The sequence below is a fragment of the Macaca nemestrina genome, chromosome 6 (genome assembly GCF_043159975.1).
Source record: "Macaca nemestrina isolate mMacNem1 chromosome 6, mMacNem.hap1, whole genome shotgun sequence".
Taxonomy (NCBI): Eukaryota; Metazoa; Chordata; class Mammalia; order Primates; family Cercopithecidae; genus Macaca; species Macaca nemestrina.
The window spans coordinates 180617258-180642403 of record NC_092130.1 but is presented as its reverse complement, the minus strand read 5'-3'; the positions used below and the strand labels follow the sequence as shown (position 1 = coordinate 180642403).

General features: G+C 48.5%; 2 protein-coding genes and 1 pseudogene across 17 annotated transcripts in view; all 3 read right to left on the bottom strand.

Annotated features, from left to right (window-relative positions):
- TPP (tubulin polymerization promoting protein) overlaps positions 1-1122 on the bottom strand; it is a 34835-nt gene extending 33713 nt beyond the window's left edge. Inside the window, exon 1 of one of the 2 annotated variants that reach the window (XM_071099149.1) lies at positions 1005-1122. Coding sequence is in view for 1 of the 2 variants with exons in the window: in XM_071099148.1 (XP_070955249.1) it covers positions 276-499 (224 nt within the window). In the remaining variant the exon portion in view is untranslated. Of the gene's footprint in view, positions 1-275; positions 795-1004 lie in introns of those variants that run through there. The other variant, XM_071099148.1, reaches the window with a different exon arrangement.
- A 592-nt stretch (positions 1123-1714) lies between these two features.
- Positions 1715-25146, bottom strand: part of LOC105463276 (probable palmitoyltransferase ZDHHC11B) — a 48753-nt gene continuing 25321 nt past the window's right edge. The window contains exons 5-9 of one of the 15 annotated variants that reach the window (XR_011625201.1): positions 24110-24235; positions 20241-20310; positions 10981-11090; positions 3451-3641; positions 1715-3360 (exon numbers count right to left, since the gene is read on the bottom strand). Coding sequence is in view for 11 of the 15 variants with exons in the window: in XM_071099151.1 (XP_070955252.1) it covers positions 20253-20310; positions 24110-24235 (184 nt within the window). In the remaining 4 variants the exon portion in view is untranslated. The other 14 variants (XR_011625200.1, XR_011625203.1, XR_011625202.1 and 11 more) reach the window with 14 other exon arrangements.
- On the bottom strand, positions 12275-12922 carry LOC139363982 (filaggrin-2-like; annotated as a pseudogene).

The following is a 25146-nucleotide window of genomic DNA, read 5'->3' as shown; positions in this document are numbered from 1 at the left end:
AAACAGCAGCCGCCCCAACCCCCATCAAAACACCAGCTCCCAAACCCCCATCAAAACAGCAGCCCCTAAACCCCCATCAAAACAGCAGCCCCAAAACCCCATCAAAACAGCAGCCCCAAAACCCCATCAAAACAGCAGCCCCCAAACCCCCCATCAAAACAGCAGCCCCCACAGCCCATCCAAACAGCAGATCCCAAACCCCCATCAAAACAGCAGCCCCCAAAGCCCATCAAAACAGCAGCCCCGCCACGGCCGGGGAGGGACGCGCTTCTCACCTCCCTCGGCTCCGTTTACGTAACCGAAACCGCAGAATAAAGGGCTCCTCAGATCCTCGGGCGCTGCTCCCAGGGGTGCGGGAAGGTGTCCCGGCAGCGCCTCTCCATCGCCACAGGCCCGCGGGCGGTAGCCAAGGCCCGGGGAAGCCCGAGGCGCTGCGGGGGACGGTCTGACACCCCCACCTGCCGGGACGCGGTGGTGTCAGGACCCCGAGACGGCTCATTCTGGGCCGTTTCTATGGCCCGGGATCTCTCAAAACCCGCTGTGGGCTGTGGCTTCATTCCAGCCCTCCACGCCCTAATTTCCCACGCCTCACATTGGCGGCGGCCCCCTAGGCCTGGGAATAGGGAAACGGTTCGAGTCCCGGGCTGGGGAGGGCCTGGAGGGAAAGGCTGCAGGGGCGTCCCCCGCAGCGAAGAAAGGCCAAAGCGCCAGGCGCAGGGCCCGGAGACGGTGACAGACCTGTCCCTGGCGCGGCGGACGGTGACCCCCGCCCGTGGCCTTTGCGAAACCTCCCTGCCGCCTCCGGGCACCGAGCGCGCTGCGCCGAACTCCGGGCATCCCAATCCGGGGGCGCCGGGACGCGCGGGACGGCCCGGGAAGGGGGCTCGGGTGAGCGCGGGGGGCAGGGGCTGCGGCTCAGGTGGCTGCTGGGGCTGACGGGCCCAGTCTGCGCCCCTGGGTGTCCCCGCGCCGCGCCCGCAGGACCGAGCCCCGCGCCCGCTTACCTTGGAGACGCAGCGATTGCAGCGGCGGCGCCTCCGCGACTCGGCCGCGCGCGACCTGGTGCTCAGCGGAGCGCTCCCGCCGCGGCCCCGCGCCAGCCGGTCCCGCCCAGCCCCGCCCCGCACCGGGCCCGCCCCCGGCCCCCAACGTCCCGTGCCCGCCCCAAGCCCCGCCCCGCGCGCTCATTGGCAGCCCCGCCCCCGACGCCCCACCCGGCTCGGGGAACGCGCGGGGCGCACTGTGGCCTCTGCCATACAAGGCCGGTTCCGCGCAGGCCCCGCCGGCCACCGGGTATCCGCTCAGCGCAGGGCGCGGTCGACCCTCGGGCCGTGGGAACCGCTGGGCAGGGTGCGGCGGGGCCCCTCACCTGGTTCCGGGCCCCCCCGGGGACGACCGGACCTCGATCTCTGCGCCCCGCAGGACGCCCGTGGACGGTGCGGCGGGGGATGGATGAGCGCGGACGCGGCCTCCTGGGGTGGGGTGGGTTGGCGGCGAGGGGCGCGAGGACAGTGCTGGGCGACCCCCGACCGCGTCCAGTTCTTTAAAGAGCTGCAGACGGTGCAGGGAAGCGGCAGGGCCGGGCTGTGAAGGTGCTCGGACCCCAAGGCTGGGCGCAGGCCGGGGACTGGGCGCCCAGGTGGGGGCACCGCGGCCGGGGGTCGGCCTGAGCAGGGAGCCAGGTCCATGCCGGGCGCGGAGCGCAGCACCCCCGCCCTCGGCCTCAGCCTCTGTTCTCCCTGCAGGGCGCCCGTGTGCAGCGCCACCATCCCGGCAGCTCTTCTAATTTCGCCTTTCTCTGGGCACCTGTGGCCCCGCGCCGCTAGACAGGCTTTGCGGAGGGGGCTCATTCTGCCCGGGGCTGACCGGCCCTCCGCAGGAGTTGGCTCCGCACAAGGTTCTGGGCCCAGCTGACAGGGCGGTTCTGTGGTGCCGGGTGCTGGGACTTGAGGGGCACAGGGGCCCCTGCCTTGAGGAGGCCGAGGCACAGCCCCCCAGGAGGAAGGGGTGCCTCTGGTGACTTCCAGCTCCACTGTGTCTGGTGCAGCTGAGCTCCTACCCCAGCCCCGACTCTGTCCCTACACCAGGTGTCCAGCAGGCCCTGGAGCCCACAAAGGCAGCAGGGGAAGTTGGGGTGCTGGGCAGGGGATGCTGAGGCCTCAGAGCCCGGCGGCTTGGCCCCCACCCACCCCACGGTGGTCTCGGGCCCCACACTTCCTCTCCTCTCCTGTGGTTTCTCCTTCCACTCAGAACTGACCAGAGATGGGCTTCTGTGTAATTCTTCTGAGAAATTCCGCACTCAGAGCAGGGAAGTTGGGAGACCCCCAAAGCTGTGCGGCGGCCAGGCTGCGGCTCCTGCTTCCCTCCTGCTCGGTGCGGGCTTGACTGCCTTCTTGTCCCGCGGAGCCCGGGGCGCCTCCCCCTCGGGCAGTTCCTACTAACAGCATCAATGAAATAATGAAATGGTGTCTCCTTGGTGTGTTCTTACTGTCCTATTAGGCACAAGGTGACTCTTCAGTGCATTTTTCGAAACCTGTACAAACTCTCTTGACATAAACGCAGTGATTTTACAATAAAATTGCAGTGGGAGGTAACGTCAGGCTTCAGAGACAGACATGGTCCTGGAGCCTTTGTGAGGAGAGGAGAGGCAGGGGGCGCGGGGCGGCGTCCAGGGGGCTGAGCGAGGTCTCAGCAGGAGGACAGAACTGAGCCTTGGGCTGCCCTGGCCCCTGCGCAGGACACACAGTGACCGGGGCTGGGGTGGGCACCTGGTTCTACCGTCGGGAGTCGGGTGTTCATGGAGTCTACTTCCTTGTCTGCGGGTGAAATTTTGGTTTGGGGTCACGGATGTTATTTCCCAGCGGCAGTCGGTTCAGTCAGCACTTACAAAATCACCAGAAACGGGAGCACAGGATCTTGCCCAGTCGGGAGAGGTGGATCCTGATTCGGGACTCCAGGCTCTTCACCTGGCCATGGCTGCCTGTCCAGTGGCCCTTCCTGACCCCAGCTCTGGCTACACCGCCAGACCTGGATGGCCTCCATTTACCCTGCAATTACTGAAAACTGACGCACAGCCAATGATGTGATCCACGCACAGTGTCCGGTTTTAAGACGTTTCCTGGGCTCCTGAGAAAATCCTACAAATGGGTTGAACAACAGGGGTTCCCTCCTAAGGCTTAGGAGGCCAGAAGTCCGATATCAAGGCCTGTGCGCTCAGGAGGTTCCCACCTCTTCCAGCTTCTGTGGCTCCAGGTGGTCCTGGGCGGTGGCCCCATGGCTCCACCTCTGCCCCTGTCCTCACGGGGCCTCCTTCCCAGAGTTCGTGTCTGTCTCCTCCTTTGCTTATCAGGACACCTGTCACTGGATTTAAGGGCCACCAGGATAAGCTGGGATAATCTCAAAATCTTTAATGGAATTACATCTACAAAGACCCTATTTTAAAGGTCTTACTCTGAGGTTCTGGGTCGATGTGAATTTTTTGGGTGGGGGGCACTACCCCCGCAACACCAAAGCTTTTCCCAGCTCCACCTGTGGCGCCGCGCCAGTGACCAGCAGCGTTCACCGAGGCGCCTGCCTGCGGCTGTTTCCACGGCTTTCTGCACAGGTTCTGTGTCCGCAGTTGGGAGCACCAGGCCAGGCAGCTGTCACATAGGAGGAGGCCGGCTCTCAGGGACAAGCCCCTGCTGCCCAGCACCCTCCCCCACCCTGCCTGGGTTTGGCATTGGGTTTTGTGGGCAGAGGTTCAGGCTGACAGTGGAGGTTGGGCAGGGCAGACACAGCGTGGTGGGTAGCACTGGAAGCCCTGGGCGGAAGCGATGGCGGAAGATGCTGGGCCATCCGGGTCTGCAGTGGGAGACCAGGACAGGAGCCCAGGTCCGTTGGGAGGCCCCATGCTGAAGATGGAAGCACAGGGAGTAGGGGGAGGAATGGACTCCTGGGGACAGACAGCAGCAGACATGAAAAGGCCTCCGACACCAAGTATGGGGATGCCAGGTCCCAGCAGCTGAGGTGGAGCCGCTCCCACCAGGCCTGCAGCTGGACCTGTCAGGCGTCCACCCACCCCTGGCAGCTGAATGTCCTTTGATGGCCTATGGGCTGAGCAGCTTCTTTGGGCCCCGTGGGGGTGTGGCCCACAGCAGGTGAGCAGTCACAGCCCCTTGAGAACCCTAAGCAGCTCCTGTGTGGGTCCTGGGCTGGGGACAAGCTACAGCCTGGGTGCATGGGGCCTGAGGGGGTGGTCAGTGTGACACCTGTCACTGAAGGAACGACGTGCCTGCCTGGGTGTGGGTCCTGGAAAGGCTCATGGGGGTGTTGAAGTCACTCCCACGGGTCCTTGGCAGCTTAGGTAAAATGTCTGCGGGGATGTGGGTGTGCACGTGAGTGTGTGTGCACATGCATGCGTGTGTTTGTGTATTCCTGTGTGTGAATGTGCACCTGTAGGTGTGAGTATGCATGCTGGTGTATGTCGGTGTGTGTTCAGCTGCGTTATGTTCAGCTGTGTATTTGTGTGTCTCTGTGTGTTTGCACGAGTGTGTGCATGTGCTTGTGTCTCTGTATGTGTGCATGTGTTTGCACCTGTATGTCCACCTGCTTGTGTGCCTGTGTGTGGATGTGTTCACATGCCCGTGTCTGTGTGTTTGTGTGTGCACGTGCCTGTGTGCCTGTGTGTGCCTGTGCCCGTGTGTCTTTGTGTGTGTGCATGTGTGTGTGTTTGCACCTGTGTGTGTGCACGTGCCTTGTGTGTTTGGGCTATGATTGCATCTGGTTATATTGTTTAAAGAAGTCAAGTTCAATTTTGGGGTTGGAATTGCTGTGGAACATGGAATGAAAGTGCAGGTTCTGGGTCTTGCTGCCAGGGAGCGACTCTGGCTCCGCTATCACACACCTGTGACCCAGAGAAGGGCATTTGAGCCTTGTGGCCTCACTGTTGCCACTGGTCAGATGCTGATGAGGAGGGGAAGCCACATGGGGGGTGTTCAGCCCTAGGCAGAGCTGCTTGGAGCACATTCTTAATATGCCAGCCATTGCTACCTCAGTTCCACAGCCGATGCTAGGGAAGAAGGATGCGGGGACACGGCAACAGGACAGTGTGCTGGGCAGAAAAGATGTGGACGGGAGCCCATGCCTGGCAGAGACACGGAGGACCAGAGAGAGGATGGCGTCGCAGAGCTGAGGGCTGCAGAGAAGGGGGGCGCTTGTGTCTGCAGTGGAGAGGACACACCCCAGCTGGCCGGGGCAGGGGCGGAGGCCCTGGGTGTGGCTGTCAGAGGCAGTGGGCAGTGAGCTCTGTGAAGCCGAGATGGCTCCAAGCAGACCACACGGAGCCTGGTTCGCTTCTGTCCCTGCAATTGATTTCTCCGCTGCCGGAAGTGGCTTCACTTGTTGTGTTAATGCCCTGCACTCAGCCCAGGACTAGATGGATTCACAGCCAGATTCTACCAAACATATGAAGAACTAATACCAATCCTTCTGAAACTATTCCAAGAAATTGAAGAGGGAGGATATCTCTCTTTTCTATGAGGCCAGTATCACCCTTGGACCAAAACCAGACAAAGACAGAACAAAAAAAGAAAACTCCAGATCAATATCCCTGTGAATATAGACGTAAAAATCCTCAACAGAATACCAGAAAATAGAACCCGACAGCACATCAAAATGATAATGCACCTTGATCAGGTGGGATTTATCCCAGGGATGCAAATCAATAAATGAGACATGGCACATGAACAGAATTAAGGATAAAAACCGTATGATCATCTAAATAGATGCAGAAAAAGCATTTGATCAAATTCAGTCTCCCTTCATGGTAAAAATTCTCAAAAACTAGAAATAGAAGGAACATGCATCAACATAATAAAAGCCTTACATGACAAATCCACAGCTGACATCATACTTAACGGGGAAAAGTTGAAAGTATTCCCTCTAAGAACTGGTACAAGACCTGGATGCCCACTTTCAGCACTCTTATGCAACATAGTACTGAAAGTCCTGGCCAGAGCAATCAGGCAAGAGAAAGAAATAAAGGGAATGCAAATTGGAGAAGAAGGAGCCCAAACTCTCCCTTTCTGTTGGTGAAATGATATTCTGTATAGAAAACTCTAAAGACTTGTATTAGTCCATTTTCACACTGCTGGTAAAGACATGCCTGAGACTCAGTAATTTATAAACAAAAAGAGATTTAATAGACTCACAGTTCCACATGGCTGGGGAGGCCTCACAATCATGGTAGAAGGCAAAAGGCACATCTTACCTGGCAGCAGGCAAGAGAGAGAATGAAGGCCAAGTGAAAGGGGCTTCCCCTTATAAAACCGTCAGATCTCGTGAGACTTATTCACTACCATGAGAGCAGTATGGTGAAAGCTGCCCCCATGATTCAATTATCTCCTACCAGATCCCTCCCACAACACATGGGAATTATGGCAGCTAGAATTCAAGATGAGAGTTGGGTGGGGATACTGCCAAACCGTATTAAGACTCCACTAAAAAACTCTTAGATTTGATAAATAAATTCAGTAACATTTAAGGATACAAAATTAATGTACAGAAATCAATAGCATTTTTATACACCAATAACAATCTGGCCAATAACCAAATCAGGAAGGTAATCTCATTTATTATAGCTACAAAAAATTACCTAGATATATATTTAACCAAAGAAGTAAAAGATCTTTATAAGGAGAACTACAACACATTGATTAAAGAAATCATACATGACACAAACAAATGGAAAAGCATCCCAGGTTTATGGATTGAAAGAATCAACATTGTTAAAAATTATCATACTGTTCAAAGGAATCAACAGACCCAACACAGTCTCTATCAAATTAGAAAAAAAATCCTAAAATTTACATGGAACCCAAAAACAGCCCAACTAGCCAAAGCAATCCAAAGCTAAAAGAACAAAGCTGGAGGCATCACATCACCTGACTTCAAATTATATTACAAGGGTATGGTAACCAAAACAGCATGGCAGTAGTACAAAAATAAACATATAGATTAATGAAACAGAATAGAGGACTCAGAAATGAAGACACAAAGTCCATAAAAAGATACATTGAGGAAATGACACCCTTTTCAATAAACGGTGCTGTGAAAACTGGATTGGCATATGCAGAAGAATGAAACTGGACCAATACCTCTCACCATATACGAATGTTAACTCAAGATGGATTGAAGACCTAAACGTAAGACCAAAATCTATAAAAATCCTAGAAGAAAACTTAGGAAAAATTCTTCTGGACATTGGCCTAGGCAAATAATTTATGACCAAGTCCTCAAAGCAATTGCAACAAAAACAAAAATAGACAAATGGAACTTAAACTAAAAACCTTCTGCACAGTGAAATAAACTATCAACAGGGTAAATAGACATGGGAAAATAGTTGCAAAGTATGCATCTGACAAAGGGCTAATATCCAGAATCTACAAGGAAGTCAAACCAAATAAGCCCATTAAAAAGTAGGCAAAGGATATGAACAGACATTTTTCCAAAGAAGACACAAAAGTGGTCAAAAAATATGAAAAAATGCTCATCACTAATTATCAGAGAAAGGCAAATTAAAATCACAGTGCGATACCATCTTAGACCAATCAGAATGGCTATTATTAAAGTCTAAAAACAAGAGATTTTAGTGAAGATGTGGAGAAAGGGGAATGCTACTGGGAATGTAAATCAGTATAATCTTTCTGGAAAACAGTATGGAGATTTCTCAAAGAACTAAAAATAGAACCACTATCTGGTTCAGCAACTCCACCACTCGGTATATACCCAAAGGGAGAGACTTAATTATATGAAAAACCACCTGCACTTGTATGTTTATCACAACACTATTCACAACAGAAAAGATAATGGATCAACCTAAGCATCCATCAGTGGAGGACCGGTTAAAGAAAATGTAGCATATATACACAAGGTAATACTATCCATCCATAACAAAGAATGAAATCATATCTTTTGAACAACATGGATAGAGGCCATTATCCTGAGTGAAATAACTCAGAAACAAAAAGTCAAATACCACATGTTCTCACATATAAGTGGGAGCTAAACAATGTGTACACATGAACATATGGAGTGGAATAATAAGACACTGGACACTCCAAAAGGTGGGAGGGTGGAAGGGGGTGAGAGTTGAAAAATTACTTATTCAGTACAATGTTCACTATTCAGGCGATGGGTAAACTAAAAGCCCAGATGTCACCACTATGCAATATATGCATGGAAGAAATCTGCACTTCTACCCCTTACATCTATAAACACTTTAAAACTCTGTTCTTAAATAACTGCATCTCAGAATGAGATTTTATCTTATCTGCATCCCCGAATAAGATTTACCTAGGTGTGGATTCCTTCTTTTTATTTATGCAGCTTGTCATAATTAACTCATCATATACCTGTGGATTTGTGTCTTTTGTCAGTTCTGTGAAATCCTCAGGAATACTGATAGGACTCCAGAAATATCCAACACCAGAGAAGGCAACAATTTTTGACATCCAGTCAGAAATATTATACATACAAACAAGTAGGAAAATAGGAGCCACAAGAAGACAAATTAGTCTATTAAAACTGATCCAGAACAGACTCAAGGGCATTGAAACAATATCAAAACTCTATTCCACATACTGTAAAAGTTAATTTGAGGCATGGAAGATATAACAACACTCTGGATCACTGTTCTAGAGGTGAAAGCTACAATGTATAAAATAAGAACTGCACTGCATGGGATTAATGGCAGATTAGATGTTAAAGAAGAAAAGATTATTCATCGTGAAACCATAGCAATATAAACGATCCAAAATGAAACCAAAAGAAAAGAGGATTAAAAAAATTTAAGCTAAATTATCTGTAATCTGTGGGACAACTTCATGTGGCTTAATATATATTTAATTGAAGTCCCTGAAGGAGAGAAGAAAACATGAGGAATGAGGGTAGTGCATTAAAAAAGATGTTTGGGGCCGGGTGCGGTGGCTCAAGCCTGTAATCCCAGCACTTTGGGAGGCAGAGACAGGCGGATCACAGGGTCAGGAGATCGAGACCATCCTGGCTAACATGGTGAAACCCCGTCTCTACTAAAAAGTACAAAAAAAAACTAGTCAGGCGAGGTGGCGGGAGCCTGTAGTCCCAGCTACTAGGGAGGCTGAGGCAGGAGAATGGCGTGAACCCGGGAGGTGGAGCTTGCAGTGAGCTGAGATCTGGGGACTGCACTCCAGCCTGGGTGACAGAGCGAGACTCCGTCTCAAAAAAAAAAAAAAAAAAAGACGTTTGGAAAAATAATGACTTTTTTTTTCCAAATTTGACGTAAACTATAAACCTACAGATGCAAGAAGTTGAATGCACCTCAAGCACAAGTACCATTGAATAAAATTACATCATGTCTCATTATAATCAAATTGCTTAATCCCAGTGATAAATAGAAATGTTAAAAGCAGACAGGAATAACTGTCAGACAAAATATGTAAAGGGAAACACTGGTCCATCCCATAGAAGTTATTTGAGACTTGTTGAAGCCAGCAAGCAGTGTTTTGGGCAATATTCCTTGTGTGACTAAGGAGAACGCACATTTTCTATTAATAATAAATGTGCTTCCAGTTCCACTGCTGTCCAATAAATCAAGCCTGTTGATGGTGTTGTCCAAATCTATAGTTTTATTATTTTTAAAATATGGTTGACCTAACAGTGATTGAGAGTGGCACTGAAAACTTCCACGAGTGATAGTGAATTTCTAAAAATTATTCCCTGTAGGCTCTGTGTTTGCTTTACACATTTTCCATCAATAAAAACATCTTTTTTGATGTCCCATAGTGTAGGATTGTTGGTGGTAAACTTGGCTTTTATTTATCTGAAAATATGATTAATTTGCTCTTTTTCCTAAAGATAGTGTTGCTGGATACATAATTCTAGGTCAAAAGTGTCTTTTGTTGTTGTTGTTGCAACATGATTTATCTATCTACTGTTGTTACGATTAACACATCTGCTGTCTAATTGCTTTCCTTCTGTGGATGATTTGTTGTTTCTTTCTGGTTATTTTTAAAGTTAGATTTTCTTCTGTGTTCCGCCTTACCCTACAATGTATCTAGGCCTGGATTTCTTATTTTCATTTGTGTAGCTTGTCATGAATTATTCATCATGAATACCTATGGATTCAGGTCTTTTGTCAGCAATTACCCAGGTTCAGTTATTTCTTTATAGCAATGCAACAATGGGTTCATTCAGAAAATTGGCACTGAGGAGCAGGACACTGCTATAAAGATACCTGAAAATGTGGTAGCAGGTTTGGAACTGGGTAATGAGCAGAGGTTGGAAGACTTTGGAGGGCTCAAAAGAAGACAGAAAAGTGAGGGAAAGTTTGGAACTCAGTGACTTAATAAGTGGCTGGAACCAAAATGCAGATAGAAATATGGATAATGAAGGCCAGGCTGACAAGGTCTCAGATGAACAGGAGGAAGTTATTGGGAACTGGAGCAGAGGTCACCCTCCTGTGCCTTAGCAAAGAGCTTGGCTGCATTGTAATTGTGTCCTAGTGATCTGTGGAAGTTTGAACTTAAGAATGGTAACCTAGGGTGTCTGGCAGAAGACATTTCTAAGCAGCTAAACATTCAAGAAATGGCATGGCTGCTTCTAACAACCTGTGATCAGATATGGGAGCAAAGGAATGACTTCAAGTTGGAATTTATACCTACAAGGAAAGCAGGGTGTAAAAGTTTGGAAATTTTGCGGCTTAGCCATGTGGTAGAGAAAGGAAAAAATGTTTTCAGGACAGGAATCCAAACAGGCTGCAAAACAACCACTTAGAGAGATTTGCATGGCTAAAAGGGAGCCAAGTGCTAATATCCAAGACAATGGGAAAAAGACCTTGAAGACATTTCAAAGATCTTTGCAGCAGCCTCTCCCATCACAGGCCCAGAGGCCAAGCAGAAAACAATGGCTTAATGGGCCAGGACTAGGGCCCTGATGCCCTGTGCAGCCTGGGGACACTGGTACCTGTATCCCAACTTCTTCAGGTGGTTCAGTGGTGGTTCAACAGTCTCCAGGCACAGCGTGGACTGCCGCTCTAGAGGGTAAGCCTTGGTGGCTTCCAAGTGGTGTGAAATCTGCAGGAACACAGAACGCAAGAGTGAAGGGGGATTGGCGGCTTCCCTCTAGATTACAGAGGATGTGTGGGAAAACCTGGCTGCCCAGGCAGAAGCCTGCTGCAGCAGCAGAGCCCTCACAGAGATACTCTATGAGGGCAATGCTGGGAGGAAATGTAGGGTTGGAGCCCACATAGAGTCCCCACCAGGGCACTGCCTCGTGGAGCTGTGGGTAGAGGGCTTCTGCCCTCCAGACCCCAGAATGTTTGATCTACTGGCAGCCTCAGCCTGGAAAAGCCACAAGTACTCAACTCTAACCCATGAGATTGGCTGCAGGGGCCACAAGCTGCAAAGACACCGGGGTGGAGCTGTACAAGGCCTTGGGAGCCCACGCCTCACACCAGTGTGCCTCATGGAGTCAAAGGAGATTATTTTGGAACTTTAAGGTTTAATGTCTGCCCTGCTGAGTTTCGGACTTGCTTGGGGCCTGTGGCCTCTTTCTTTTAGCCAATTTCTTCCTCTTGGAATAGGTATGTTTACCCAGTACCTGTACCATCATTGTATCTATTGTATCTGGGAAGTAAATAACTTGTTTTCGATCTCACAGGCTCATAGGTGGAAGGAACTCATCTCCAGGGGAGACTTTGGACTTGGCATTTTTGATTGAGTTGATCCTGGAATGAGTTTAGACTTCCAGGGACTATTGGGAAGGGATGATTGCATGTTGCAAGGTGAGTTGGACATGAGATTTGAGGGACCAGGGGTGGAATAATATAGCTTGGATTTTTGTCCCCTCCAAATCCCATGTTGAGATGTAAACCCCAGTGTTGGAGGTGGGGCCTGGTGGGAGGTGTTTGAATCATGGGAGCAGGTTCCTCATAAATAGTTTAGTGCCATCCCCTTGGTGATGAGTGAGTTCTTGCTCTGGTAGTTCACTTGAGATCTGGTCATTTAAAAATGTATGCCCGCCCCCCAACCCCACCACTCTCTCTTGCTCCTGCTCTCACTGCATGATGTGTTGGTTCCCAACCTACCTTCTGCCACGATGGAAGCTTCCTGAGCCTCACCAGAAGCCAAGCAGATACCAGCACTGTGCTTCCTGTACAGCCTGCAGGGCTGTGAGCCAGTTAAATCCGTTTTTTTTTTTTAAATAAATTACCCAGCCTCAGGTATTTCTTTATAGAAACACAAAACAGCCCAATGCATGTAGTAACTTAGAGATATATTTAGAAAACAGATTATCTTTTAAAATATGACTACAGACTAAAATGCAGAGTTCATTAAAATACAGATGATGACTGTGGTTCTCTGGTCTTCTCTTGACTCTTGTTGTCTACTAAGATAAGAAGTCTGGGCTAGGCTGAAGAACTCAGAATCCAGGTCTGGGGTTTCCCAGTACTGTGCTCCCATTTCTCAGTACTGCGCTCCATCTCTCAGCACTGTGTGCTCCCATTTCCCAGTACTGTGCTCCCATTTCCCAGTACTGTGCTCCCATTTCCCAGTACTGTGCTCCCATTGCCCAATACTGTGCTCCCATTTCCCAGTACTATACTCCCATTTCCCAGTACTGTGCTCCCATTTCCCAGTACTGCGCTCCATCTCTCAGCACTGTGTGCTCCCATTTCCCAGTACTGTGCTCCCATTTCCCAGTACTATGCTCCCATTTCCCAGTACTGTGCTCCCATTTCCCAGTACTATGCTCCCATTTCCCAGTACTGTGCTCCCATTTCCCAGTACTGTGCTCCCATTTCCCAGTACTGTGTTCCCATTTCCCAGTACTGTGCTCCCATTTCCCAGTACTGTACTCCCATTTCCCAGTACTGTGTTCCCATTTCCCAGTACTGTGCTCCCATTTCCCAGTACTATGCTCCCATTTCCCAGTACTGTGCTCCCATTTCCCAGTACTGTGTTCCCATTTCCCAGTACTGTGCTCCCATTTCCCAGTACTGTGCTCCCATTGCCCAATACTGTGCTCCCATTTCCCAGTACTATACTCCCATTTCCCAGTACTGTGCTCCCATTTCCCAGTACTGTGCTCCCATTTCCCAGTACTCTGTGCTCCATTTCCAAGTACTGTGTGCTCCATTTCCCAGTACTGTGCTCCCATTGCCCAATACTGTGCTCCCATTTCCCAGTACTATACTCCCATTTCCCAGTACTGTGCTCCCATTTCCCAGTACTCTGTGCTCCATTTCCCAGTACTCTGTGCTCCATTTCCAAATACTGTGTGCTCCATTTCCCAGTACTGTGCTCCATTTCCCAGTACTTTGCTCCCATTTCCCAGTACTGTGCTCCCATTTCCCAATACTGTGTGCTCCCATTTCCCAGTACTGTGTGCTCCATTTCCCAGTACTGTGTGCTCCATTTCCCAGTACTGTGCTCTATTTCCCAGTACTGTGCTCCCATTGCCCAATACTGTGTGCTCCCATTTCCCAGTACTGTGCTCCCATTTCCCAGTACTCTGCACTCCCATTTCCTAGTACTGTGTGCCCCCATTTCCCAGTACTATGCTCCCATTTCCCAATACTGTGTGGTCCAATTTCCCAGTACTGTGTGCTCCAATTTCCCAATACTGTGTGCTCCCATTTCCCAGTACTATGCTCCCATTTCCCAGTACTGTGCTCCCATTTCCCAGTACTGTGTTCCCATTTCCCAGTACTGTGCTCCCATTTCCCAGTACTGTGCTCCCATTGCCCAATACTGTGCTCCCATTTCCCAGTACTATACTCCCATTTCCCAGTACTGTGCTCCCATTTCCCAGTACTGTGCTCCCATTTCCCAGTACTCTGTGCTCCATTTCCAAGTACTGTGTGCTCCATTTCCCAGTACTGTGCTCCCATTGCCCAATACTGTGCTCCCATTTCCCAGTACTATACTCCCATTTCCCAGTACTGTGCTCCCATTTCCCAGTACTCTGTGCTCCATTTCCCAGTACTCTGTGCTCCATTTCCAAATACTGTGTGCTCCATTTCCCAGTACTGTGCTCCATTTCCCAGTACTTTGCTCCCATTTCCCAGTACTGTGCTCCCATTTCCCAATACTGTGTGCTCCCATTTCCCAGTACTGTGTGCTCCATTTCCCAGTACTGTGTGCTCCATTTCCCAGTACTGTGCTCTATTTCCCAGTACTGTGCTCCCATTGCCCAATACTGTGTGCTCCCATTTCCCAGTACTGTGCTCCCATTTCCCAGTACTCTGCACTCCCATTTCCTAGTACTGTGTGCCCCCATTTCCCAGTACTATGCTCCCATTTCCCAATACTGTGTGGTCCAATTTCCCAGTACTGTGTGCTCCAATTTCCCAATACTGTGTGCTCCCATTTCCCAGTACTGTGCTCCCATTTCCCAGTATTGTGTGTTCCCATTTCCCAGTACTGTGTGCTCCATTTCCCAGTACTATACTCCCATTTCCCAGTACTGTGTGTTCCCATTTCCCAGCACTGTGCTCCCATTGCCCAATACTGTGTGCTTCCATTTCCCAGTACTGTGCTCCCATTTCCCAGTACTCTGCACTCCCATTTCCCAGTACTGTGCGCTCCCACTTCCCAGTACTATGCTCCCATTTCCCAATACTGTGTGGTCCAATTTCCCAGTACTGTGGGCTCCCATTTCCCAGTACTGTGGGCTCCCATTTCCCAGTACTGTGTGCTCCCATTTCCCGGTGCTGTGTGCTCCCATTTCGCAGTACTGTGTGCTCCCATTTCCTAGGACTGTGCTCCCATTTCTCACTACTGTGCTCCCATTTCTCAGCACTGTGCCCACAGGTGTGAGCCAACGTGCCCGGCCCATCAGCTCTTCTTGAGCAGCAAGAGGCCCTGCAGCTGGCTGGCTGGCTGGACAGCACAGTTAAGCAGGTGGCCACATCTCTGCAGTTGCTGGCAGCCCATCGTCCTGGAGATGTAACCCCGCCTGCCAGGCTTGCTCTTCTTTGGTTGTGATGAAGATGATGACAGTGATGGATGCTGGGCTGTGAGGGTCCTGGTTCCTTCGAAGGACATACAGGGGCCTCTGAGATGATGGGCTCTGGCTGCTGGCCTGTGGCATGTGTAGGAGCAGGAGGCTTTGCAAGGCTCTGAGATGATGGGCTGTCGTTGCTGGACTGTAGCATGTGTAGGAGCAGGAGGCTTTGCAAGGTAGACTCTCCAGGCAGGACCTTGGTGCAGGGTGGGGTTTCAGGGTGGAAGACCTGGATCACAGGCACCTCCGCTTCTGCAGGACAAAACAAAGTCACTCTCTGAGCAGCCACCAGGGACGGAGCTCAGGTCTCCTTGTGATGGAAACCCACCAGTGGCTTTTACCCCACCCTCTTCCCTGGAGAGGCAGGGCTGGCTTCCGGGAGGATCATCACCTTGGCTTAGCCCCACTTCCCAGCTGGGTCTAGTGAGAGTCCTCCTGAGCAAGGCTCCTGCCCTCCCCATCCTTCCAGAAAGCTTAGAGATGAGTGCATCACCAACATAGGCCATTTTCTATTGTTCTTCTTGGGAAATGCATCTTTTTGAAAGACAACCCATCTTTTTTTTTTTTTTTTTTTTGAGATGGAGTCTCGCTCTGTCGCCCAGGCTGGAGTGCAGTGGCCGGATCTCAGCTCACTGCAAGCTCTGCCTCCCGGGTTTATACCATTCTCCTGACTCAGCCTCTCGAGTAGCTGGGACTACAGGCGCCCGCCACCACGCCCAGCTAGTTTTTTTGTATTTCTTTTAGTAGAGACAGGGTTTCACCGTGTTAGCCAGGATGGTCTCGATCTCCTGACCTCGTGATCTGTCCGTCTCGGCCTCCCAAAGTGCTGGGATTACAGGCTTGAGCCACTGCGCCCAGCCAAGACAACCCATCTTTTATCACTAGATATTTTAAAAAATATTTCTCTGGCCGGGTGCGGTGGCTCACACCTGTAATCCCAGCACTTTGGGAGGCCGAGGCAGGTGGATCACGAGGTCAGGAGATTGAGACCAGGAGATCTGGCTAACACGGTGAAATCCCGTCTCTACTTAAAATACAAAAAATTAGCTGGGCGTGGTGGTGGGCGCCTGTAGTCCCAGTTACTCGGGAGGCTGAGGCAGGAGAATGGCGTGACCTGGGAGGCGGAGCTTGCAGTGAGCCGAGATCATGCCACTGCATTCCAGACTGGGGTATAGAGCTCAATATATATATATATATAGACAGAGAGAGAGAGAGACTCTGTCTAAAAAATATATATATACATAGATTATATATATATTTCTTTGTTTAGGGCATTTATCAATTGAATTATGTTGTGTCTAGAATTTTATTTACCCTTCTTGGATTCACTGCACTTTATAAATCTGTGAGTTGGTGTCTTCTAACAATGTTGGCAAATTCTCAGCCAAATCTCCTTAAATACAACCTCTTGCCAATTTTCTCTTTTCTCTTTCTGGGACTCTAATTAAACATAACATAGTCTTCAAACGGTATTCTCATTAATGTTTTCGACATTTCGCATTTCTGTCACTTTGTGTCTATTTCAGTAATTTGTTCAGCTCTAGATTCTAGTTCTCTAATTCACTTTTCAATTGTGTCTAATTTGTTGTCAAATCCATCCATCAATTAAAAAAATTTGTATTAGTTTTATTTGGTATTTTTCTCATTTGTATTAGTTTTATTTGGTATTTTTCCAAATCTGCTTGGTAATTTAAAAAATAGTTTTCTGTTCTCTCCAGATATTTTTGAGTTTGTGTTTTATGTTTTGGTCAGCCAAATTCAGTATCTGAAGTATTTGTGTGTCTGTTTCTACTATGGTTTCTGTTGCTTCTCACTCATAGTGCTTTGTTTTCATGTGTGGTGAGTTATTTTTCATTAAGAGTTGCTCATTTGCTTGTAGTTTTATTTGTAAGAAATCTTTGAGCCGTAGGATGAAGGTTTGTTACTCATAAGGAATGATGCTTGGCCCCTGGGAATGATCAGTGCAGAATCACTCTACGTTAAACTCTCCGCTTGGGGAGTTTCGGTCACTCACCTCGCACACAGTTAGGGACAACCTGTTGCTCCAAATACTCGGCAGTGTTTTTTCTCTCTTTCTTTCAGCTCTAGGGCTCGAGATGACTGATCACTCCTGATTTCTTTGCGGGTGGAGAAGTGAGTTGCTTCTAGTTTGCCACTGCAATGAGGGTACCACCATCTGGGGGTGCCAACTTTAAGAGATTACTGATTGGCTTGCCATTTTGGCTGTGCTCTCAGCTTGATCTTCTCTTTCTATCTCTTGTAAAGCTGAAAATGAAGTTCACCAGGTTTCCCAAACGCCCTCGGGGCAAAGGCCAGCTGCACTCCCCACTGGGTTTCTCTCTGGGTTCCTCTGTGCCTTCAGTCCCGGCCTGAAAATTCCTTATGTCGCCTCAGTTCATTGATGCCTTTAAGAATACTTACCCTCACACTCACATGGACGCGGACACACACGCGCACACAGCCCCTAACTTCTCGCACTCACATGTACCCGGACACGCACACGCGCACACACACACAACCCTAACTTCCTCGGACACGCACGCACACACACAACCCCCTAACTTCCTCAGTTTTCAGAGCATTCTCCGATCCTCGTAAGTGACTTGCCACATGACTAGAACCTCAAGCTTCATATCACTACCTTCTTTCTTTCCCCTTCCTTTTCCCTTTATGCCATCAGTCTGTATTCCACGATCTTTAAAATCTACCTTAAGTCCTTTCTGGGATTACATAAAAATCAGACAACTCTCTTAGCCACCATCTCCTTTTCTAGAGATAGGAGTGACTGACTCCTACCCACAGGCACTTTGAGAAGGGGAAGGCATACTGAAGACGTGTTTCATGTGGGCTACAGTAATTCACAACTGTAAGATGTTATCACAGCCAACATCTGCTTAAAACCTTAGTGGTGAATACTTTTTTTTGAATGAGGCTAAATCATTTCAAAAGCACCCCAGGAAGACCACATGCTTTAGAAATGATTTAGCCTCATTCAAACATAATACAAATGATAAAGAACATGCAAACAATAAAGAATGTGACCTGAAATTATCCATAACTTCAGCAGACAAGCTGTGGTTGGCTGAGTTTGAGCTTCCATAAAACACACTGAATCATCTTGTTTCAATCACTAATCAAGCTCTGCCATGGGAACTTGCTGTTTGCTATGGTTTGGACATCTGACCCTTCCAAACCTTATGTTGAAATTTGATCTCCAGTGTTGGAGATGGGGCCTCACAGGAGGTGTTTGTGTCATGGGGTGGACCCCTTACGAAGAGAGTAAAGCCCTCCCTCTGAAGGGAGTGAGTTCAGCTCCAGTAGTTCTTGCTCTAACCAACCCATGGGCTCTTGTTGAAAAGGGCCTGGAGCCTCCTCCACCCCTTCGCCTCCCCTCTCTCCATGTGATCTCTGCACATGTCAGCTTCCTTCACCTTCTGCTGTTGGCGGAAGAAGACTGAGACCATCACCGCATACACAGCTCAATCTTGAACTTTTCAGCCATCAGATTCACAAGCCAAATACATTTTTTTCTTTATAAATTACCCAGGGTCAGGTGTCTCTTTCTAGTAACACCAATGGACAAAGACACCGCTTGTGTCCATCACTGTTAGCCACTGTTGCTCACGGCAGGGAGTCCACGGCTCCATTTGATGCTCACATGGAAGGATGTCCACAGCAGCTGTCAGTTGTTTGCAGATGATTTGCAAGTTGACGCATCAGCCAAGTGTCCAGCTCCACTTCTTGGGCTCTGCTACTCCTCAGCCGTTTCACTGTTGCACACAGAGGGAATGGTGGGAGAAGCACGTAGAATCAGGTGCTGTTCTGTAGACATTCTACATGAACTCAAGTTGTAGCTTCTTAAGTTTATCCTCCATATGACTGAGACAGTTTTTACAGCACCACTTTACTTCATCTTTCCTTGAAAGATTTTAATTTTGCAATACATGGTCAGTTTCTTGCAATCTTTCCATATCTCATTCAGCTCCCCTTTGATCTCAGGGGATTTGTCTTCTCATCTCAGCTTGTCTCCAATTATGATTTTGGCTCCTGCCTCATTAAGCCCCTGTGCTATGCATCTCAAACACTGTTTTTCTAGAGAACAATTTTCCTAGGTTTGCTGTCTCTCTGGGCTTTCCTGGTGATGTCTATTCCCAGTTCTGCAACATTTTCACAGGATATACACAGAACCATCAGTCCTGCCCTCTTGTCCTCTAGGGTGCTGGTCAGGGCTGTGCTGCTGGGAGACCTTGACCTTCCTCAGGGCTCCAAGGCACCCAGCCAGCTGTGGGAAGCTGCCGGGAGCACAGGAACCCTGAGGATCGGATCCCAGGGCTCTTGATGTTTTCCCCGATCACAGGACTTTTCTTGTATGGATCATGCCTTTGAGGATTCAGTGTGCCCTATACCCTTTTCCTGTCCAGCTGGTTTTTGCGAGGTGCTTCTCTGAAGCATTGTGAGAAGGCAGGTACTGAATGGTAGAGTTCAGGGTGCAAAGGAGCTTGCCTTGCCTTGGAAAGCACAGGTAACAGCTTAGAGAAAGGGCTGAAGTCTCATTTTCAGATACAATCATGTCTCGTGTTTCTTAGCTGAGGGGATATAGAAGTGGAGGGACAGCATGCTCCTCTGTTTTCAAGTGCTCAGCTTCCTATTCTGATGGCAGAGCATGGCTGGATGGTTTCCCAACTCATGTGTGTGCCTCATAGCAGATTCCTTTAGCCTTCTAGTGAGTAAACTTTCCCCCTGATTCTGGTAGTCAATGATCATTTGTTTCACAGTTAAATTTCACTGCATTCTGTGGATCGTCCTAAAGGTTTGAGCAGAAAGCTCGGATAGGTAGGGTCAGAGGCTTCTAATAGAAATCATCTTAAAATGGCAGGTGTTCATTATTTAAAGTTCTTAGATAAGTACAATTGGGTGAAAATAATTCTTAGTTTAGACTTAAAGGCAAGTATGAAAATGAGCGGTCTACAATTTATACATTGTTTACTGCCGAGAAAATAAAGATGAATTGATATTTTCATACCTCATCTGCCATGCACTACTTCTACAGACGGACACGTGGCTCACATTCTGGGGTTACTGTTGACATCAAGAGACAAGGAAACAAGCAGCATCCTAGCCCTTGAGTTTGCACTGGTGATTTTTTAAAGAAGATATTGCACTCTCTAGAGAACCAAACCTGGGCAGATTTCAACACGACCCGTACTGCCACATACCTTACCTGAATCTCAGGCTTCACTTTCAGCACTGTCGGTTTTCATGGGCTGTCTTCTTTCTTGTTGCAGCCTGTTTGCAGTATTCAGAAAGAGAAACAACAGAGAACGTGTGATGTAATATTTGTTATACTGCCGAAGTGGACAAAATGTGTCAACGAGAGTACAGTTTAGAGATGAGCTTGTGACGGGGGCAATCGCTTCACCTCTCTGAGTTTCGGAGCCTTCGTTTTTGTGAAGATGGTGATAAGACCGCACTGCTGGAAGAATGTTGCTGTTTTCTTCTGCATGTGTGCTGATACAGCGAGATAAAGTGTGTTTTCCCTGATCAATAAGAGGGTCTTGTGGTAGCCAAGGAGGCTGGTTTGGATTTCTAGCATGAAAAGTGGGGAAATATGGGCCCACAAGAGGTCATCCCATGCCTGGCACCTTCTCACAACTCTTGCTTGATTGTGGCGAGTTCTGGCTGTCAGGGAGCCTTAAGTGTTTTTACACCCACATCTTGGGTACAGGTGTTTTGCTCTCTGCCCTGATGCGACACCAGCCCAGCCAGCCAAGGACTTGATGGTTTATGCATGCTGGCCAGCTGGCAGGAGAAGTGACCGTGTTGCTGCCCAGACTCTGCAAAGGTTTGGAGTTCGGGCTTATCTTAACTTGCAATGCTGAATGTGTCAGGAATTAGAGACCAGAAATGTGCAAAATCTTGCTGTGAAAGTTTTTGAAAGACCCACAAGCAAAAAAGTCACTAGGAGACTTCTAAATCAAAATAGCGTATCTATCACATGCTATAGTCTTCCTTCTCTGATCCAATCCTTAAAAATTATAATCAGCCGGGCACAGTGGCTCACGCCTGTAATCCCAGCACTTTAGGAGGCCGAGGCGGGCAGATTACGAGGTCAGGAGATCGAGACCATCCTGGCTAACACAGTGAAACCCCGTCTCTACTAAAGAATACAAAAAATTAGCCGGGCGTAGTGGTGATCGCCTATAGTCCCAGCTACTCATGAGACTGAGGCAGGAGAATGGTGTGAACCCAGGAGGCGGAGGTTGCAGCGAGCCGAGATTGCACCCCTGCACTCCAGCCTGGGCAACAGAGCAAGACTCCATCTCAAAAATAAATAAATAAATAAATAAATAAATAAATAAATAAAATAAAAATTATAATCAGGATATAAATGGATCCATAAATGAGTAAAGACAGGACATCAAAGAAAAGCAAGAAGGGAAACCTTTGTTGGATCAGAAATGATGACTCCTAGAAGGAAAGAATGCAAATGGAAGCCGATGCAGAAGGTTCGGTCAGGACGTGCTGCAGAACCTGGAAGAGCCCCCCAGGAATCGCCAGTGAGGAGCAGTGGATGCTCCGCTGGGCAGGGCTCCTGATGGGACAATTAGCTGGGGGACTTGCAGGCTGAGCAGCCAGGCAGTGACTGCTGCTGCAAAACTTCCCACACCATAGGCAACAACGGGAGTGTCTGCCACCAGATTATTGCAGTGGGCGCAGTAGTCTTAGTAGACACAGAAAAGTGCAAGGAAAAAATGTACAGTAGGAAGTGACAGGACTCAATAAGCAAAGGAGAGCTAAGGTACCACCAAGCTAATCCAAAAATTACTGAGAATAAAGAGAAAATAAAATATTAATTTGAAATGAAAATAAAAGCATGGCAAAGTATGACAGGTGAAATGGTGGAGGATTTTGAAATGGAAGTTGGTGGGGAAGAATGTAGATAACGTTGTAAAACTGTGTTTAAGTCTGTATATAAAAATGCAGAAGTAGTTTACCTAAGGACAAAATGGTATTGTAGGAAGCTATAGAGGCTGGTCCTTCCACTAGAACAACCATTGAGCTATAAAGAGTAATTGCAATGAATTATTTGGAAACTCTGGAACCGGGTCAGGCATCTATGGGAGAATGCTTGAAGACAGGAGAAGCTGGGCCTGGAGCGGTGGCTCATGCTTGTAATCCCAGCACTTTGGGAGGCTAAGGTGGGCCGATCACGAGGTCAGGAGATCGAGACAATCCTGGCTAACACGGTGAAACTCCGTCTCTACTAAAAATACAAAAAAAAAAAAAAAAAAAAAATTAGCCGGGTGTGGTGGTGGGAGCCTGTAGTCCCAGCTACTCAGGAGGCTGAGGCAGGAGAATGGTGTGAACCCAGGAGGTGGAGCTTACAGTGAGTGGAGATTGCGCCACTGCACTCTAGCCTGGTGACAGAGCAAGACTGTCAAAAGAAAAGAAGAAAGAAAGAGAAAGTGGGGGGGGGGGGGAGAGAGAGAGAGAGAGAGAGAGAGAGAGAGAGAGAGAGAAAAAGAAAAGAAAAGAAAAGAAAAGAAAAGAAAAGAAAAGAAAAGAAAGAAGGAAGGAAGGAAGGAAGGAAGGAAGGAAGGAAGGAAGGAAGGAAGGAAGGAAGGAAGGAAGGAAGGAAGGAGAAGCGGCTGGTCCTTTGTGAGTGGTGGACATGAGCCAGCTACTGCCTCCATTTCTTAGTCCTGCTGTGCCTATAAGAGTAGCAACCCACATTCCTGGAGCAGCTGGCTGATGTCAGAGTGAGCATCAGGGACCTTGTCCTCAAAAAATTTGACGTGGTACATTTTGGTCAGTCTGGTGGTGCCTGAGGGATCAATACGGAGACTGCCTTGGTTTTGATCCACTTGGCAGCAGTGGCTTCCTCCAGCAGCATCCACTGGAAGATTTAAAGAGATAGACCTTCCCCCTTGTTTGTAGCTGGATATTTGAGGAAATCTTTGGTAGTTCACTAACTGGTCGTAGAGATAAAGGAAGAACAACTTCAGTGACAAGAAATACACATTTTGCAAAACTAGTTTGAAAAAGTCAGAAACTGATGGTTCCAGCCTTTAACAAGAGAAAATCCACAGTCCCAGAGGAGGAGAAGCACCTGATTTTTAGAGTTATCACATTATGATACTCATAATATCCAGTTTTTAACAAAAAATTATAGAACATGTAAAGAAATAGAATAATATGGCCTATTCACAGGAGAAAAAAACTTGGCATAAACTATGTCTGTGAAAGCTCAGAAATTTGAATTACTAGCCAAAGACATTAAAGCAGCTGTCTTAAATATTCTCAGTGAACTAAAGGAAGTCGCTGACAACTAAATAAAATAGGAAAATGACATATGAGCAAATTAGATTATTAATAGAGATAGAAATTATATATTTTTTAAAAACCAGAAAGAAATTGGAGCTGAAAAGTACATAACTGAAACAAAAAGTTCATTAGAAGAGTTCAACAGACTTGAGCAAGCAGAAGAAAGCAGAAGACAGTGACACGCGGTATGGACAGACCTCGGCAATTCAGTATTAAGTGAAAAAAGTGATTCCCCAAAGAGTCCAGATATTACATACATACAACGTCCTTTCTGTTAAAAAGAAAAAAAAGAAAAAGTTACCAATGTATTGCATGTATGTACTCTTTAGGAATATACATCTATATCTATATAGATATCTAAGGAACAAAATTTAAAGGAAAGCAAGAGAATGAAGAACATGAGCGGGGTGCAAGGACTTGGAACGGGGGCCCTGACAGCAGACAAAGACAATGTCAGACTCTGCTTTTGTTTTTGGTGCTTCCTCCATCATCATAAATAAACAAAATACAGAGTCAGTGAAGGAAGCAGGTCACTCAGATCAAGGATGCATCAGTGTTCCTACCCAGGATTGGGATTAGTGTGACTCTGGGCACCTGGGATCCAAAACAAGGGGAAAGAGGCAACTACCATTCACTACGCCAGACGCTGGCAGTGACGTTCACAACTCCAGGAGCTCACACATGACCTTCTTGGGAAGCGATACGAATATCCCTCATATCCTTGTGAGGAATAGGGGCTCAGAGTGGATTAAAAACTTACGAGGTTACAGAACCAGCAGCATCTCCACACTGGCCTAGAACCCAGGTCTGTCTGATGCCAAAGTCCAAATGCAGGTTACGGTGCCAATTAGCTCCTGATCGCTCTGCTAAGAGGAGCTTTGGATTCCTGCAAAGAGTGAGAGAGGGGGGCCTGGGATGCCTCTGGGGGATATCAGAGCAGCAGGATCAGACGCAGGTCCTGGACTGAGCCTGCAGCTAAGAGAAGCAGCTCACAGGCCGGGTCTGGGGGTACAGGCCAGTCCCCATCAGACTCTCCGTGACTGTGGCCACTGGAGTTAAGGGCCAGGGTGTGACCTTCCATGGTCAGAATGGGGCTCTCCTAAGTGGAGTGAAAGACAAACCTTAGATCTTCAGGTGGGTCCTTCTGAATCTCTGGGGCCACAGAAGGAAAACTGGGCACTGCAGCCTGATGGGGATGGGAGGGGTCAAGTTGTGCAGCCTCCCTCTCGCTGCGCAGCCTCTTGGGAGCGAGCGCGTGGGACGTCTGCGAGGACCTGCGCCCTTAGCCTTACACCCTTTGCTGGGTGTGTGAGTGCTCAGCTCTCAGTGCAGACGCGGGACATCTGTGAGGACCTGCGCCCTTAGCCTTACACCCTTTGCTGGGTGTGTGAGTGCTCAGCTCTCAGTGCAGACGCGGGACATCTGTGAAGACCTGCGCCCTTAGCCTTACACCCTTTGCTGGGTGTGTGAGTGCTCAGCTCTCAGTGCAGACGCGGGACATCTGTGAGGACCTGCGCCCTTAGCCTTACACCCTTTGCTGGGTGTGTGAGTGCTCAGCTCTCAGTGCACAGAGACAGCCCGATGGTAGCTGCATCTGCCCTCCTTTCCTCTCCGAGCTCCTCTGCTCTGCCCGAGCTGACCTCCGGGTGTGGGTCCAGACCTGCCCACACATCCTGTGCTGTGTCCTCAGTGCTCCCAGCCCTGCCCCACTTGCAGGCTCCCTCACTCAGTTCCCCTTGGACGTCTGCAAGTGTCTCCAACACACTCCCATGCTCCATCGTATTTATTTATTTATGT